Source organism: Budorcas taxicolor, chromosome 8, assembly GCF_023091745.1.
Source record: "Budorcas taxicolor isolate Tak-1 chromosome 8, Takin1.1, whole genome shotgun sequence".
Taxonomy (NCBI): Eukaryota; Metazoa; Chordata; class Mammalia; order Artiodactyla; family Bovidae; genus Budorcas; species Budorcas taxicolor.
In genome coordinates this window covers 113799914-113819033 of record NC_068917.1, presented here as the reverse complement: position 1 = coordinate 113819033, position 19120 = coordinate 113799914, and the positions used below count along the sequence as shown (strand labels likewise).

The window sequence follows — 19120 nt, the reverse complement described above, 5'->3', positions numbered from 1 at the left end:
CGCGGGCGCGCAAAGGCGCGTGGGAGCCCGCGGGCGCCCGCGGGAGCCCGCGCGAGGCGAGATTTCCCGCTGCCGGCGGCGAGAGGTTCCGCTCTTTCTCTGAGGCGAAGCGGCTGACTGCTCATGCTCAGGCCTTGACACGCTCCGCGGGAGCTGGGCCTGAGGACGACCTGAGAGACCGATGTAGCGCTGTCACCAAGCCCCCGCATTCCCATTGCCAGCCGTCTGGCTTTGAACTAGTGTGCCTCGCCGCACGCTCCTCCTTCGCACGGCCCGTTTCTGAGACGAATTCTCTTCAGGGGCCAGACAGGCCAGACGTAGATGAACCTCTGAGGGAACGCAGTTTAGGTTTCAGATGCACCCGAGGTTACGGGAATGAGAGCAGCCTGGGAGTCCTGGCTGAGAATAGTCCTCAGGCTGTGACAGGAGAGCCAAAACAAGAAGCAGTCGAAGAAACTTCGGCTGTGGCCTGCCTGAAAGGGCGGCATTTCACCGCATACTTTTAACACATAGTTTAAGAGAATTTAGCACTTACTGTGCTGAATGCTAGGGAAATACGGTGAATTCTTTTTAAAAATCTGGTCTCTAAGGACACTGTTCCTCCATTCCAGCTTCCCATTTCCCAGCTGGTACCCTGGACAGTATCACCATGAGAGGTTGCACCATCTCCAAAAACCGCCAAAGCAGGTACAAAGTCTCCTTTACCACAATTCTCCAATCTTAACAGCTCGCTTGGAAGACCCCCTCTTAGCACAGTTCCCTTCCTTGTGACTTCGAATCCCTTGTTCTTACCAGTTTTCCAGAGTCAGTTCCTTCCTTTCTTCAGAATTCGTGGTCTATCTGTGTAACACTGTTAAGAATTTCCTCTTTCTGTGCCTCAGTTTCCTCCTCTATGAAACAGGATAATCCTACCCACTTCCTGATAGTTATAAAAGTTAGTGCATGTGGAAAGAGTTCTAAGTTCTTTCTTATGTCCTGTAATAAGTTCTCAGTATGTTTTACTTATTTTAGTATTAGGCAAAGGTTTTCCAGAGGAAATGATGCCTCATCCTTGAGTCTTGGAAGAACCAAAGAACTTAATCAAGGAGTATGGGAGTGGGGCAAAATTTGCTTGGCAAAAGGAGCAACTTGTGCAAACCCCAGGAATAATGGGGGAGAAGGAGCTTGGCAATGAGCTGATGTTAAATAAATCAGGATGGCAGCCAAAAATCTGGAGTGCAGAAGCTAAAGCAAGAAGAGGGGCCTTATTATGAACCATCTGAAGCACTTGTAATTTTTCTGAAAGGCAGAGATAGATTCAGGAATCAGAAGTTCAGGTAGTTTTCAACAGGGGGCGCCATTCACAGTCACATTTAAGTGAAAATGATGCTTCTCTCTCCCCCACTAGTATTTAAGCAACACAGGAGACCCTTTGAGCTCTAGAAAAGTCAAAATTCATGAAAAGCCCCACATTTTAAATTGAAAGGAAGATCTATCCTTTTTTTAAAAAAATTCTAAGCTCAGATGATATTTATTAGTTTGGAATGTGTACATTGCTGACTTTTAGCTCTATTATTTTTTGTTGTTTTGTTCTGACACTTGGTTGTTTTTTTTTTCTTCTCTTTTCTGACAGAATTAGATTTATTGTGTCACCTCACAGCTATACCTGTTAAAGTCTGTAATGATATTCAGGTAGGGTCCATTATCAAATCATGGTATGCTGGTGTAGTTCATTATCAATCTAATAAGTAGCTGTCGAAAATATACACAAAGTCCAGAGAATGGTCAGTCAGTCAGTTCAGTTGTGCAGTCATGTCCGACTCTTTGTGATCCCTTGGACTGCAGCACACCATGCCTCCCTGTCCATCACAAACTCCTGGAGTTTACTCAAACTCATGTCCACTGACTCAGTGATGCCATCCAACCATCTCATTCTCTGCTGTCCTGGTCTCCTCCTGCCTTCAATCTTTCCCAGCATCAGGGTCTTTTCAAATGAGTCAGTCCTTTGCATCAGGTGGCCAAAATATTGGAGTTTCAGCTTCAACATCAGTCCTTCCAATGAATATTCAAGACTGATCTCCTTTAGGATGGACTGGTTGGATCTCCTTGCAGTCCAAGGGACTCTAAAGATCTTGTCCAACACCACAGTTCAAAAGCATCAATTCTTCTGCACTCAGCTTTATAGTCCAACTCTCACATCTATACATGACTACTGGAAAAACAATAGCCTTGACTAGACGGACCTTAGTTGGCAAAGTAATGTCTCTGCTTTTGAATATGCTATCTAGGTTGGTCATAACTTTCCTTCCAAGGAGCAAGCATCTTTTAATTTCATGGCTGCAGTCACCATCACTAGACCATTCAGGCATGACCTAAATCAAATCCCAAAGTGACAAATAGATTCAAGGGATTCAGTCAGTCAGTTCAGTCACTCAGTCGTGTCTGACTCTTTGCAACCCCATGAATCGCAGCATGCCAGGCCTCCCTGTCCATCACCATCTCCCGGAGTTCACTCAGACTCAAGTCCATCGAGTCCGTGATGCCATCCAGCCATCTCATCCTGGGTCATCCCCTTCTCCTCCTGCCCCCAATCTCTCCCAGCATCAGAGTCTTTTCCAATGAGTCAACTCTTAGCATGAGGTGGCCAAAGTATTGGAGTTTCAGCTTTAGCATCATTCCCTCCAAAGAAATCCCAGGGCTGATCTCTAGAATGGACTGGTTAGATCTCCTTGCAGTCCAAGGGACTCTCAAGAGTCTTCTCCAACACCACAGTTCAAAAGCATCAATTCTTCGGCACTCAGCCTTCTTCACAGTCCAACTCTCGCATCTATACATGACCACTGGAAAAACCATAGCCTTGACTAGATGGGACCTTTGTTGGCAAAGTAATGTCTCTGCTTTTGAATATGCTATCTAGGTTGGTCATAACTTTTCTTCCAAGGAGTAAGCGTCTTTTAATTTCATGGCTGCAGTCACCATCTGCAAGTTTTTTTTTTTTTTAGCATTTTAATTAACTTAAAAAAAAACTTGTTTTAATGATTACTCTATGGCTTACCATATACACCTTAACTTATAGAAATCTCCTTCATATTTGTACTAATCTAATGCCAGTTAAACATAAAAATGCTACTCCACAGAAATACCTTTATTTCCTCTTTCCCCATTTTTGTGCTATTATTATAGTACTTACAACCTGCATATATGTTACTAACACACCCAGTATTTTGTTATTATTACCTTATATAATTTAAGTTTATTAAAGAATCTGATGAAAGGAGAGCACATAAATATTTGTAGAATATATTGTGCTTACCTTCCACTTAGATTTTTCTGTAAAAAGCACTCATCACTCTTAAAATATGTTATTTAATCTTTTACATGGCATTTATTATTTATCACATATATAGAAGAGGTTATAAAAATTTAAATACAGCTTAAAGAATAAAAACATAATGAATACTTGCATATCTACCACCCATATTAAGAAACAAATGCTCTCTTTGTAACCCTAATGTACCCATCCCCTATATCATTTCCCACCCTTTTTCCCAAAGGAAAATGGCTTTTATATTAATAATTCTTACTTTTATTTTAATAATTTTCTTGCTTTTCTCTATAGTTTTTCCAAGTGTATATTTGTCCTTAATTAATATAATTTTGGACTTCCCTGGTGGTTCAATGGTAGAGAATCTGCCTGCCAATGCAGGAGACATGTGTTCAGTCCTTGGATCAGGAAGATCCCCTGTAGAAGGAAATGGCAATCCACTCCAGTATTCTTGCCTGGGAAATCCCATGGACAGAAGAGCCTGGCTGGCAAGCTACAGTCCATGGGGTCACAAAAGAGTCAGACGTGACATACTGACTTAACAACAACAACAAATATAATATTTAGCTTTGAATAGCTGAGTAGAAAACGAAAAGTAGAAAGCCTACCTAAGGGAAGGTCAAGATTGCCATTATTAGGATCCCTAAAGTAGATAGGTGAATAGTTTCTAGATCACAACCTTGTTTTATCTCTTGAGAGTATATAGGAACTGTTTCTTAGGATGTCAGTGTACATGGTCACATAGTGAGTAAGAACAGAAATCATGGCAACTAGGCATCTGATAGGGAGTAGTGTGGGTCAGGAGCAAAAAGCAGGAATTTCAACAGAATGTGATTGGTGGTGGTGGTGGTGGTTTAGTCACTGAGTCATGTCCAACTCTTGCGACCCCTACGGACTGTAGCCCACCAGGCTCCTCTGTCCATGGGATTTTATAGGCAAGAATACTGGAGTGGGAGAATGTGATTCTTCTCCAGAGAATGTGATTCAGTTCAGTTCAGTTCAGTTCAGTTGCTCAGTCGTGTCCAACTCTTTGCGACCCCATGAATCACAGCACGCCAGGCCTATGCCAAATACAAATAGGAACCTAGATCAGACTCACGTGGGCGTTCTTACCTCAAGTTAGAAAAATGATATAAGAGCAACATAAATCTAGGCCCTTTGAGTCCCAGTTGCTCCAAGTGTTTGGGTTTTCCTGTAAATCTTGCGTACTGCTGTCATCAAGGATTTTCCCTTCATTATTCTCTTGAGAAATCCTTTTGCCTCCCTCTTGCATTGGGCCTTCTATTATGTGTATCCCGTATCTCTATTCTGTTGGTTTTTTTCTCTTATTTTGGTAGAGCACATTCTCTACCACTCTTTGGTAGTGGCACATTCGCATAGAGTTACAGAAGGGAAAAACTTTTTCTAAATCTTGCATTTTAAAAAGTGTCTTTGTTCTTACAGTTGATGGATAATTTGGTTGTATATAGAGTTCAACATTAGAAATAATTTTCCTTTAGAACTTTGAAGATATTACTTCATCGTCTTCTTCTTCCCATGCTGAAAAGCCCAAACCTTTCTCCATTCTAACTCCTAATCCTTTCAACTCTTACTCCTTTATATGTCACCTCTTTCCTTCTCTCTCTCTCTGGAAACTAGTAGAATCTATTTTTCTGTTCTTAGTGTCTCAAATGTTTCAAATGATGTGCCTTGGTATCAATATATATTCATCTTTCTGCTTGGCGCTTGGAAGGTTTTTCTAATCTAACAACTATGTCCTTCCGTTCTTAATTTTTTTTCTTATTATTTCATTGATGAAACTTCCCTTCATTCTTTTCTGTTCCCTCTTTCTGGAGCTCCCATTATTCATGCTGGTCCTCTAATCATCTTTTCCTTGTTTCTCTTATTTACCATCCCTTTGTCTTTTTGCTTTAATTTTTTCTTTGAAGATTTACTCTACTTTATCTTCCAAAGTGTTCTATTTATGCTGTCATGTTTTTCATATCCAAGAGCTCATTTTGTTTCTGAATGTTCCTTTTAATAGTATCCTATTCTAGCTTAATGAATGCAATATATCTTTACAAGAATGTTACGTCTCGTTTGTTTGTTTTGTGGAAAGGGTAATAGTCTTCTTCACTTTGTATAAGCTATATTTCCTGCAAGATTTTCCCCTCCTTAATTTTAGGGGGAAAGTTTATGTTAACAAATTTATGTTAGAAGCTTTTTTCAGACATCTGACAATTTTTCGTTGTTTGCTCTGTTGTGGTGGTGGAGATCTTTAGAATTTCAGTTGGGATGTATTAAATTTAAGATGTTAATTAGATTGCCAAGTAGAGATTTTAAGTGAGGCAGTAGATATTCAAGTGGAGGTTTTGAGTAAGGCAGGTAGAAGAGAGCTCCAGGGAATGAAATTTAGATGTATTGGTGTACAGACATGGGATTGAAATCCATGCCATTAAATGAGATTGCCTGCCAGTAAATGTATGTAGAAAAAGATTTTTAAAAAGACCAGAACCCTGGAGCAAACCAATATTTAGGAGAGTTTCTCACTGGAGATATCAATTTGGAAGTCATCATTAGAGAGATGGTATTTGAGGTAATATCTTTATGAGGGAAGCTGAAGGTGAAGTTGCTCAGTCCTGTCCGACTCTTTGCGACCCCATGGACTGTAACCTACTAGGATCGAGGGAATTACAGTTTGCAGTGTTAACTTAAAATAGTCAAACAGCTCAAGTGAAGAGCCTGCTAAATTCTGTATCTTTGATAGGAGCATAAGTACTTTCCTCATTCTCCCTTTAAATACTAAGCCATACAGCAGCAACCCACTGATTCTCAACCAAGGGTTATTTTGTCCAGGGGGACATTGGTAATGTCTGGGACATTTTGTTTTCGTGACTGGGAAGGTTCTGCTGACAGCTAATGGTATCAGGCATGCTGCTAAATAGCCTACAATGCACAGGGCAACCACTACAATATGTAATTCAGCCTCAGATGTCAGTAGTGCTATGATTGAGGAAGTTTGAGATAATCTCAGTTGTTATCATTTTTTTTGTTCATTGTTATCATAGTTTTGTTTATTTGTCACAAGTGGGGAGGAGGGGAATCTCCCTCCTCAGTATTAGGGAGTGACAGATGTTTGTGGCCTATTTCAGTACTGTGTAAATAGTACTGAAAATGGTGTGAAATTTGACCAGAAGCTCTTTTGGTTCTGTGTCTGTGTCGCTGAGTTTGTTTCTTCTTAGTTATAGTTTAAGTCCATGCATAGGCCTGCACACAAAATAAGAAACACACATTGTCTACTTGTGACCAGAGTTTTGAAGTTTGTGTGAGAAGAGTTGGCATATATTAAATATGACCTTGAAATAAACTGTTTTTTCCTTTGCGTGGCTTCAGTTACAGAACCAATTGGCCAAAAATTAAACTACAGCTACAGTCACTCTCACCAGAGTTGAGAGTGTTTCTGACTCTCAGTGTGAAAATGTTCTGGACTGAATTGATGCCAGACTTATCAGTTGCACCAGTTGCAATCTAAAAATCCTTTTACATTAAATCTTTTTAATATACTTTTGCTTAGTAGTTGTCTTATCATTGTTCCTGCTTGATATGGTTCAAGACTCAGTGGTTCAAATATTAGCCTACTGGTCCCGGTTTAGAAGATGGTCTTGCAACAGCATACATGTCAGCGGCATCACTTCCATGAGAATGTTCATTCACTACTCATACAATTCCATTATTATTACAATTACCAACAAAATGAAGTCTTGCTTTACAGCAATGAGGTTCCTACTTAACAAACACTATCAAAATCTTATGCTTTTATGGTAGATCATTTTTTAAAGTTGCTGTTGTGAATGAATGTTTGCATCTCACACTTTCAATAGTTTCTGCTTGTGTTTTACCTTAGAGAACAATTTTCTTAATTCTTTGTATAGCATGTACTACCTGTCTATTCTTTTCATGAAATAAAGAATACTTGAAAGTGCAAGTGAAGTTGCTCAGTCGTGTCTAACTCTCTGCGACACCATGGACTGTAGCCTACCAGGCTCCTCTGTCCATGGGGTTTTCCAGGCAAGAGTACTGGAGTGGGTTGCCATTTCCTTCTCCAGGGGATCTTCCCAACCCAGGGATCGAACTTGGGTCTCCTGCATTGCAGGCAGACGCTTTACTGTCTGAGCTACCAAGGAAGCCTATAAAGAATACTGGTACATCAAGATGGCTACATCCTCAGTGTCAGAGCAGCAAGTTCAAAATGTCCTTAATTTCCATTCTATACACCTTACTGTGGCATTCATGGCCATTTACAATCCGGCCCTCAACTGCCCTTTCAACATCATCTTCCTTGGATGCTCCTGATGATGCGTTTATTTGTTCATTCATTTAGCAACAATTTGTTAAGTGGCTAAGTACCTTTTAGGTGCCGTGAAAAGTTCTGTGTGTATCCCCATTGTATATGTTAGACTCAGTACCTGTCATCATAGAGCTGTAATCTGGAAGGGAAATCAGACAAGTGAAGAACCAACTACACAGTCCATCATCCTAACCACCAGCCATCCTGATGACATCTGAAAACTTGTAGTTCAGGATGAATCTGTATAGGTGATTGAATGCAGCCTTGAGGAAAATAAGACAACAATAGCTTCACAGTTTCCTTGTCCATATCCTGGTCACTGATGGGTCATTTTTAATCCCAGAGTAAAGAGTTCTTGGGAGCACCCCAGCACTTAGGAAGACTGTCTTGGGATTTCAGATCTGCTCTAAAGTGGATCAGTACAGGCCTTGTGGGCACAATTCAAACCAGACTCACTATAGGGAAGCCTCAGAATCATTTCCATATCTAAGACTTTCTACCCAGAGTCCAGGAAGATAGTCCCCTTTCATGCTCATTAAATTTTGAATGATTTCTTAGAAGCAGAGCCTGAGACTGGGAAATACTCTCTGCAAGTGGTTTATGGCCAGACTTTTCTTAAGAGAAGTTTGTAAGTAGTGAGGGAAGCAAGACAGGGCAGGAGAGAAGATAAGCAAAAATGTGGTTTCAACCAAGATCTTGCTTCAACCTGATCCCATGAGAGGCTCTGTAGCATGAGTGGTACTACAAGGTTGTGCCACCTTGAGTCAAGGGAGTAGTCTGTTGTATCCCAGAACTGGTCAATTTTAACTGTGGACCATTCCCAGGAAGAGGATATAACTTCTCAGGCATTTCTGGGCAAGCTGTCTCCAGTGGCTGAAGTGAGTTAGTAATACCTGGAGAAGTGAGCAATTAGAAAAGTTAAGCCACCAATATTCACAGCATCTGTAGCATGCATGTACCAGGCCCAGAAAGGGGGATCTGACCAGGGCATCAACTGCATCTCCTATATCAGGAAAGTGTTAAAGACCACGGAAGCCTCCAAATATTCTGTGTCTGTCTTTGAAACATTTTTCCTAGAGACTCCCATTTGGGTATCTTTTCTGTTTTAGTCATCAAAACAAGTTTCTCTGCTTTGAATTCCAAACTTATCTGTGGACATTAAAAGGTTATCATTTAAATTCTTAGGTTTCCTTCTCAGTGATCCCAATATCTGATATTAATAATTAACCTGAGGACTTATTTAACCAAATTCTTCAAACTGAGTTCACACACAAAAAGGGCAATTTCAAGAAAGGTTGTATCAACAGTTGAATCCTAACCCAGCCATGGACATTTTAAGCATAGTGTTTATTTTTTTCTGCTTGGGAAGAAGTTGGGAACAGGAGCAAATGTAAGTGAAGGATCTCTTTTTCATTTAGAATGTGTTTTGATTATAGTTTTATAGCGAGCAGAATTCAATCCATGCCACATGAAATTAACTTTCTAGTCCTGAGAAATCCAAGTGAATTTCTTTTCTCTATTGTCTAATGTTATTTCCCTGCTTTTTAATATGAATACTTTGTGAGCTAGTATAACTTGTATTCTAGTACTCTGTATTTTCCCAGACTATTGCCCGTGCCCCGAGGAAGAGTAATTTACTGAGTGATGTTTGGTTAAAAACTCCAGACAGAAGCACGATCCCTATTTTCACTTCTTATAGAGGACTCTATTTAGTGTTGCCCTGGCTGCAACTGATTAAAATAATTTCCATCTGCCTCTTTGAAATATCATCCTTAGGGTGAAATCCTGCTTTTCAGGACACTGTCCTGACTTTATCCTAGATAATAAAATTTTGAGAAGTAAAACACATATTGTTAAATGTAAGAAAATTTGCTAATTTGAGTTAAGTAAAAAACATTAAAAATTATGTTGTACTGAATAATTTTAACTGTTTCAGCAGATATGTTGTCTCAGCACCTAATATATTCTATGTTGGAGCCTCTGAAAATGTAGTAATTCAAGTTCATGGATACACAGAATCATTTCCAGTGACCATTCCTGTTAAAAGTTATCCTGACAGAAGTTTTACATATTCTTCTGACCAAGTTAACTTATCTCCACAAAATAAATTTCAAAGCTCTGCAAGCCTAACTGTATGTATTCTTCTTATAGTTTCTTTTTATATGCAAAATGTTTCTTTAAAAAACCCATATGTAGATGGTGTACTGATCCTTTTTACATATGTGGATAAAGATGTGGATACATTACACTATAGAGTTCACTAGTTAGTGAGAGATAAGTGCCAAATGATTTTACATGCAAGTAAGTGGGAAATGTTAAATAGAGACTCTGCTTCTGACTTGGGGGCAATGTAGAAAAATGTAAAGGTTTGAATGAAACAGATAAAGGTTATTAGGTGAAAAGATTTGGTGACATGAGTTGAAAACCAAATCAACCAACACATGTACTTGTTTTAAAATTACACAATAAATACTAAAAAGAGATAATTTAGATACTTAAATATTTAGATATTTATTAGGAGGAAAACAAATGTTAATATATAGAGGCATAAAAATAGGTTTGACTTGATTTTAAAAATTCAGAGAAGTTAGTAGAGAACACTTGGAACATTTGTTTTCCTAAACTATATTTAACATTCTAAATCCATGGTATTCTAGAAAAATTAATTTTTTCCCTAACATATGTATCTATCATAGGCTTTTACTACTTTCTGTTTAGACTTGAGTCAAGCAAATTTTCTTCCAAACAAATTTGCTAATGATGCTCAAAAAAAAAAAAAAGTCAAAATTCTATTTCTATAAAATATACTGATCATATGCAGTGTACTTGAAGAGGGCTGCTTACTAATTACATAATGACCAATGGACATGAGAATCATCATGGAAAGAAAGATTTTGATTTTCAGTAAAAGTCGAGGTGTAACTAAATAAATATGAGGTATTTTATTCACTTATACTCCCATGTGATAAGTGATTTAGTCCATTCTCTACCTGATATCTGAATCCTCCCATTCTCCCACTCACCCATTGCTGATTAACTTTTGAGCTTCTTAATGTTTCTTAACGACTTTTGGTTATCTTGTCTACTAAAAATTGAATTCTTTAGTGATTGTCATTTTTAATAGACATTTACCCTGGATCAACTTTTTTAAAGTGATTGTTTCAAACTAAATTTGGTAAGAAACTAAAATATAGAGGTGTTTGTAGAAAAATACATTTACTGTTTAATTTTATAAAATTTTTATATGTTGCATATAGATAACAACTCAAGTCATTTTCATATATACCTAAAAGACATATGTTTTTATTATCTTAATATATTTATATGTTAGTTAATAACATATGATTAATATAATCATGTTTCATAATTAATATAATAAATTATATTATCTTAATATCTCAATTATATAATATTCATCCATTAATTTTTTAACAGATACAACCAAAAGACTTATCTGGAGGACCAAATGCAATTTCACATGTATATTTAGAAGCTTTCTCTGCTTATTTTTCAAAAGCAGCAAAAATTCCACTACACTATAACAATGGATTTCTCATCATTCAGACAGATAAATCTATTTACGATTCAAATCAGTCAGGTATAATAAAAGAGAGTTATAATTTCTGGGGGGAAAGTGAGATGGCCTGATTAATGGTATTAGGGCAAGTTGTTTATTTTGTGGTGAAAAAAATGGAGTTAATTTCCAAATTACACCACGCACAAAAGTAAAGATCTGACAAAATAAAGGTTAAATTATAAAACAAAGAATCAGCAAAATATGAGTGTAATTTGGAGGTAGAAAGACCTTTGTTAGAGTGAAGCCAAGACTCCTTTCAAAATAGTTTTTTAAAAAAACAATGATGTATTATAGAACTTAATACAGAGGCTGAATTTTGACTTTAAAAAATCTAATTTTTAATTCTTAATATCATCTTCCTCTATAAAAATATTTCAATTTCATATTAACATTGAAAATTGTGAACTATATTGCAAAGTTCACCTAGCTATGTCTGCCTCCTTGTTTCCAGTTCAAAATGGTTTCAGTCTTCTTTTGGGAAATTTCGTCTACAAGTTATCTCAAGTGTGGGAAGGAAGGTTGATCTAATGGGGATGTACTGAATGCAGCTGCCCTTTATGAATGACCATTGAAGATGGTGTTGATTATATAAACATCATCTAATAAGATAAGATGGAGATCAGTTCAGTTCAATCACTCAGTTGTGTCTGACTCTTTGCTACCCTATGGACCACGGCACGACAGGCTTCCCTGTCCATCACCAACTCCCAGAGTTTACTCAGACTCATGTCCATCGAGTCAGTGATGCCATCTAACTATCTCATCCTCTGTCATCCCCTTCTCCTCCTGCCCTCAATCTTTCCCAGCATTAAGGTCTTTTCCAATGAGTCAGTTCTTCACATCAGGTGGCCAAAGTATTGGAGCTTCAGCTTCAGCATCAGTCCTTCCAATGAATATTCAGGACTGATTTCCTTTAGGATTGACTGGTTTGATCTCCTTGCAGTCCAAGGGAGTCTTCTCCAACACCATAGTTCAAAAGCATCAATTCTTCAGTGCTCAGCTTTCTATATGGTCCAACTCTCACATCCATACATGACTACTGGAAAACCTATAGTTTTGACTAGACGGACCCAAGATGGAGATCACCGACATAATTTTAGCATCAGGTCCCTGCCAGTATACAATTAACCTGGCTTTAGACTGTCAGAAGTATTTCTTAGACACATGATCAGAAGTGTCTGTATCTAAGGAGAAGCTTCCATCCTTCTATGCACGTGTGTGCATGCTCAGTCGCTCAGTCGTGTCTGACTCTTTGCAACCTCATGGATTGTAGCCTGCCAGGCTCCTCTTGTCCATGGAACTTTTCAAGCAAGAGTATTGGAGTGGGTTGCCATTTCCTCCTCCAGGGAACCTTCCCGAACGAGAGATCAAACCTGAGTTTCCTGCATCTCCTGCTTTGGCAGGTAGATTCTTTACCATTTAAGCCACCTGGGAAGCCCCCCAAAATTTGTTTTCCTCCCTCTTCTTAGATTTTGGCATGGGATGGGGTTGGCCTTGTTCAAATTTGATGCCTCCAGTAACCTCCCCTGAACGTGCAGACCTACTTTGTTGTTGTTTAGTCTGTAAGTTGTGTCCAACTCTTTTGCAACCACATGCATATACCCCAGCAGGCTCCTGTGTCCATGGGATTTCCCAGGAAAGGACACTGGAGTGGGTTCCCATTTCATTCTCTAGGGGATCTTCCTGACCCAGGGACTGAACCCGTGTCTTCTGCACTGCAGGAGTCTTTACCTCTGAGCCACTGGGGAAGGCCTCCATGTACTCCAGTACTTAAACATGCAGATTTTGTGTTAGAGAATGCTTCACTAGGTTCTGTCAACACAACTTACTGCTTATGTTCTTTCTCCTCTACTCTATAGTTCATTCAGACACCAGTGAGCTGCAGTCTTTCTTATCTATCAGTGGTTAAAAATAAAAAAGGTTGTATTAAACTACTTTTTAATAAATTTAATAATATTTTAAATGCAAAAAAGAGAAATATTTAAAGGAACCCCATCCAGGAAATTTTTGGTGAAAAGAATATTTTTTTCCACCTTTCAGTTCATGTGCAACATCCTAGTTCATCTTTCCCTTTGAACTTGGATTTAATGTTTCTGACTTTCTTAACTTTACTTTCAATTTCAGGGCCCTCATATTGTAGGATTATTAATAATGTTGTCAGCTTATGAGTTGAACAGAGTTTCTAATAATGACAGTTTTTTTCTTACAGTAAAAGTTAGAGTTTATTCATTGGATGAAAACCTAAAACCATTGCAAAAAGAAGTTACCTTAACTTTTATAGTAAGTATGCCACTAATTTAAATAAAAATTTAACTATGGCATTTTCATTATATGAACAGCTTTCATTATTATAATACCAGTAAAATATGGCATTAAATTATCCATTATAGAATAGAAGCAAGTATATATTTAGCATCTATTGTGGGTACGATTAGTAATTTTACACTTCTGTTATCCTGACTGACTTTTTTCTATGTAAATTTAATGCTAGTTGAAATACGTTTGGATGGACCCGTTAACGCCCTTTGGTGGCTCTCTCTATGCTCCTGCGTGAGTCATATTAGTTCCTACCCTCCTGCTGTCTGTGGAGCGTGGGCAGATGTGGCGAGGGCTGCCGCAGTGTGACTGTGGCACCAGTGGGAAGTGCACGGTGTACGTCATATCGTCATGACAACCTTATAGGATCAACATGATCATCTCCTGTTTATAGACGAAAAGACTGAGGCTTAGAGAAATTAAGTAGCCACTCAGGTTACTCTCATAATTATTAGCTGAATCAGGCTTCAAATCCAGGTCCGTCTTTCTCCAGAGCTTCCACACTTAGCCTTTCTTGATTTATTTGGGGGATTATGGGATGTGTCCTTCATAAGCATTTGAGTTCAGAAGGGCAAATAAGCACACATAACACAGTAAGCCAAGTAGGGGATAATGAAGGGCCAATAGCAGATCAGCCCGAAGGGAAGGAAGTGCTGGAGATAATTATTATATTACTCTGGAGGGAATTATGGAAGGATGAGAGCAGGTCCTGAGCTTGGTCTTTAAGACCAAGAGAGGCCTTTAAACCACAGAGAGGGTTTGATAGAGAGACGCTGGACCACGTTTTGGGTCCATGTTAAAGGCGCAGAGGTCTGGAGCCAGGAAGAAGCAAGGTGCAGAGTTGACCATGGCAGTGAGTGGGCTGGCGGCTGCCAGGGCTGGAAACTTCCGGGAGAATCAGGGCAGCTTCAGTGGGCCATTCTACACTGTAGGAGTTCCTGGAGGGGACAGCAGGTTCGGTGAACTCGTCACAGAGGTAAATGGCCCCATGGAACCCATCGTTCCCTTGTTAGAATTCCCCACAGAGAGAAGACATTGAACAGGTCAGAGGCCATTGCTGTGGCATTGTCCCAAGGTGATCTTGAAGACAAAGGGAGCCCAGGAAGCCTTTTGGGCATGGCATGGCATTGTGTACACAGTGTTTGAAAATTATCCTGGAGGTCCTGTTCAGGAAGAAGCATGGTGGAGAAGAACCTCACTGGGAGTTTATTTAACATTCTAAATATCAACTGTACTTCTTTTGTCTGTTGAAAATGTGCCTTTCTGCCTTAGACATTAGTCTTAGTTAACAAGCCTGACCGGTGGACAGCCATTGCCTCAAATCCACATAAACACTATATGGCCTTAATCTCAACAATGTTTCATAGAGCTTAGTGAATATTTCTATAAGAACTACCAATTACATATTATGCTCAATGTGTGACCTTTGTACTTAAAGATAGTTTTACAAAATTAAACTTTTTTTCTTTTCATTCAAAGGATCCAGAAGGGTCAGAAGTTGCTGAGACAAGAAAAAGAATTTTACCGGAATTATCAGTTTTTGTGACTTCAAGATTCCATCTAATCCTAAGTATTTTAAATGATTTGTTGGTACAGTTGTTTCTCTTCAAAGCAGTGAAGGTAACTGGGTTATTGAACAGTCTGATGGAACCATCAGCATGTGACTGAAGGAGGCAGATGTTCCTTGGTTAATCTTAACATGCCAGTGAATGTCCTTCCTACCTAATGGAAGGTGGCACCTGCTGGGACTCTTCCGCATTGAGATGGGGGATACTGATACAACAACTGCCAGCTGTAAGCACCATGCTAGTGTGTTTATTCAATTTAGTGAGCACCTTCTGCAGCAAAGTCCAGGTACTAGACACTGTGGCAGATTGATCATGCTCCTAACATGTTGAGCATGAAATGCAAAAGAGGAAAAACTGCAAATGGAAGATGTCTGCTAGCAGTGTTTAATATTACATAGATGCTTTGGAATTTTCTCTGACATTTATTCTTAGAACTTGGAAGACATCCTGAGGCATGATTTGAGGCTTTTACATTGCGTAATTCCTTGAAAATGTAACACTTCAAAGCAGTGAGGGAAGGGACATTTATGGCTCTCCTGTTCTGTGCGGAGCACTTTGCTAAATCCTGTATCATTCCTATTTCCAATATGAGGAAATTTAGGCTCAGAGAAATGTATGAGTTTGTTCAACCACACAGCCTTTGATGGTGGAGCTTAAATGGAAACCCAGATTTCTCCAATGACCGGATTCATCCTTAGTCTTTCCTTCTATAATATAATGCTGCCGCTCAAAAACTGGCCTTAAATTGTAAAATTTCCAAAGCTGTATACTTATATTATTTTGACAAGTTTAACCTGACACTAAATGGTCCTAGAAATGATGTCTTGATTTTCTAGTATACTATATAGTATATCTATTAATAGGATTAAACTTTAAGACTGCTTCATTAACTGTATAAACAATGCCACTAAGTGAAAAATATTTTCTAGCTCAATATGTATATATTGTATCCTAGAAAATGAGCTAATAATGTAAATTTCAGTATGTGTACACCTTCTCTTAAAATGAACTTTTTTGTTTATGATTTTAAAACATTATTCAGATATGGTATATTAATTAGATGGAGCATAAATCTGAAACTGCTGTCAGAGTCATCTAAGTGTGGAGCGTGGCCAAGAACTTTGGAACCAGAATGACCAAGTTTAAATCCCAGCTCTACCACCTTTTAGCTGTGTGTTCCTGGGCAAGCTACTTTACCTCTCTGGGCCTCATTTTTCTGCTAATAAAGTGGAGATGATAATATAAGCTAGTCTCTAGTATTTTGGTGAGGATGCGATGAGTTAACATATGTAAAGCACATACCAGTGCCTATATGAATATTGGCTACAATCACTGGGTGAATTGCAGATACATTATTTGATGATATCTAAAATTTTAAATGTGTCACTTTCACAGGTATGGCTTATGGACAATTAAAGCTAAATACAAAGAGAACTTTACAACAATAGGAACTGCATATTTTGAGATTAAAAATCTTGGTAATCTCTCATAAATTACTGAGATTTCCAATGTATGTTTTTACTAAACCATTCTCAATAACTTTGTTGACCAAGAACTCATTAAGAAATAAAGGGCACTGAGGGGTGGGGACAGAGGTGACCTGGGAGTCAGGCCACAGACCCGGGATTCACGGCCCGGCTCACCTCAGTTCAGTTACGGTCTCTCTGGACCCTATTTTCTTATCGTTCTGCAAAGGTCAAGTCCTATAAGAAGGCAGGATCAGATAATGTTCTTGCAAGATCCATGGTTCTTTGACTGTCTTCAGGATGACCTAGTCTGAGCTCCTCATCTAAAGATGAGTCCAGGTAAGAAGAATCAGACCCTGGAGAATCGGGGAGACTGATCTACGTTCTCACAGCCACTTTGTCCGGTTGAGAATGAGAATGCAGGATGCCCGCTCTGAATCCCAAGCCAGTGCCCCCTCCTGTCAGTCCTGAAAATTGATGGTTTATTCGGACAATTACAAAATATACTTATTTTGGAACTATCTATATTAATTTTACTAGCAGTTAACTTATATTTCCTTCTGTTCACTTCTCAGAGGCATTTACTGGAATGTTAACGTGTCTGTTCTTATGTAAATTTGTTAAAGCTATTTAAACGATGATTTCTGCCCATCAGATTGAGGGAGGCAGAGAGGTGTTTATAATGAAGAAAGGGCTGCTGCTGCTGCTGCTAAGTTGCTTCAGTATCCAACTCTGTGCGACCCCATAGACGGCAGCCCACCAGGCTCCCCTGTCCCTGGGATTCTCCAGGCAAGAACACTGGAGTGGGTTGCCATTTCCTTCTCCAATGCATGAAAGTGAAAAGTGAAAGTGAAGTCACTTAGTCATGTCCAACTCTTCATGACCCCATGGACTGCAGCCTACCAGGCTCCTCCACCCATGGGGTTTTCCAGGCAAGAGTACTGGAGTGGGTTGCCATTGCCTTCTCTGGAAGAAAGGGCAAGCGTATGTAAAAATCTGAAACATTTAACATGCTAAAACCACAGCAACAGAATATGCTCTGAACCAATTAAGCTCCACTTTGGAGTTGTTTAATAGCACTCTTGGATGCTGCTCGTAGTTACCAAGTCCTTGCTCTGTTTTTCGACAGTATGCCAGAGGGCACTTTTCTCTGACACAGAAAGGGCAGCCGGAAGAGTGAAACACTCACTCTACCCTTGAACAGTCAGCCCCTCACCACCTGCCCTGGTCACGCTCGAGCCAAGTCTCCTTTCTCTCTGAAGGGCAGGCTTCTCCCATTGGGTAATCAGCCTCCAGAGCAGCGCGTGATAAACAGGATTGTGAAACACAGAATCACTTTCCGGACAGGCATAAGGAAAACACACAGATCTGTAAGCAGTCAGAAGTGTTATTTCTGAATTATAGTATCAAAGAGTTAGAAAGTCTAAAACTCCCCTTTGTTCTAATTCATTTTTGTGAGAAAGTAATTTTCTACAGTTAATAACTAGAAGATGTCTCTCCGATACGCGATTTATGCTCATACTTTGGACACTGAATGGAAGAGAATTGCTAAACACAAGATGCAATTTAATAAATATCTGTCAGACATTATTAATATGTGAAAGGCTTTACGAAGATAAGCAAGATCAAGACATCCTTACGGAGCTCATAATTTGATAGTAACACACATGCTTTAGTAAGGACATGACTGCTGAAGCAGAGATGAGCTTGACCCCTTAGGGAAGGATGAAGAGGCCTCCCGGGGTACTGATGGCCCTCATGATGAGGAGGGAAGTATCTGTTGCTGCTGTTGCTCTAGCTCATTGTACTAAAGTTTCTTGTTTGAAATACAGTTACAAATATAGTTTAAACTGTATAATTGTTTTGCTTAGGTTTACATTCAGTGAAACCACACTTCTTTATCTTAGTAGAACTAGAGAATTTCTTCATTAGCCATAAAACCTTTGAGGACTTCAAGATTACTATAAAAGCTAGGTAAGAAAATTATTATTTTCAGATTCAATTTAGCCTCTGAATGGCACACAGTTTCCATTCAAGAGTTAAAAAATGACTTATTGCTAGTGCTTGCCTGAGGTCCTGTGTTGAGAAAGACTCTGAGGTTCAATGTCAAAAATACTGTGGTTAATAATATCTGCCATAGCTGTAGGAAGTGGGTTCAAGGAAATTTGCCTGAAGGGCATTTGCTGATTCCAGTCTTACTGCTGTTTAACAAAAGCAAAGAATCCTAAAGATTGAAATATCACGGTGGCTATTCAGGTGACTGTAACTGTTTAAGTATTAAAAATATGATATGAAAATATCCACTTATTTGTTGATATTAATTGATCATACAATTTAGAAAAGTACTTATGGAATTGATTGAACAGGCCCAGAAATCACACTTGGCAGACAAATTCATGGGAGCACTGGCTGGCCTGTTTAATATTTAAATAAGGAAAGTTAATGTTTTTCTTTGACTCAAAGGAAAAATACGAGGCTAAATTAAAAATAACAGCTCCAGTACACGTTAGGAAGATGATGTCGCCCCTTTTGCTAAAAGTATCACTTGGGAGACACACCCTG

General features: G+C 39.0%; 1 protein-coding gene across 1 annotated transcript in view; it reads left to right on the top strand.

Annotated features, from left to right (window-relative positions):
* Positions 1 to 649: 649 nt before the first annotated feature.
* Positions 650 to 19120, top strand: part of LOC128052128 (complement C5-like) — a 50215-nt gene continuing 31744 nt past the window's right edge. The window contains 8 exon segments of the mRNA XM_052644570.1: positions 650 to 687; positions 9571 to 9763; positions 11067 to 11229; positions 13418 to 13488; positions 15004 to 15037; positions 15040 to 15094; positions 16488 to 16570; positions 18442 to 18535. Of these exon segments, the coding sequence (XP_052500530.1) occupies positions 650 to 687; positions 9571 to 9763; positions 11067 to 11229; positions 13418 to 13488; positions 15004 to 15037; positions 15040 to 15094; positions 16488 to 16570; positions 18442 to 18535 (731 nt within the window).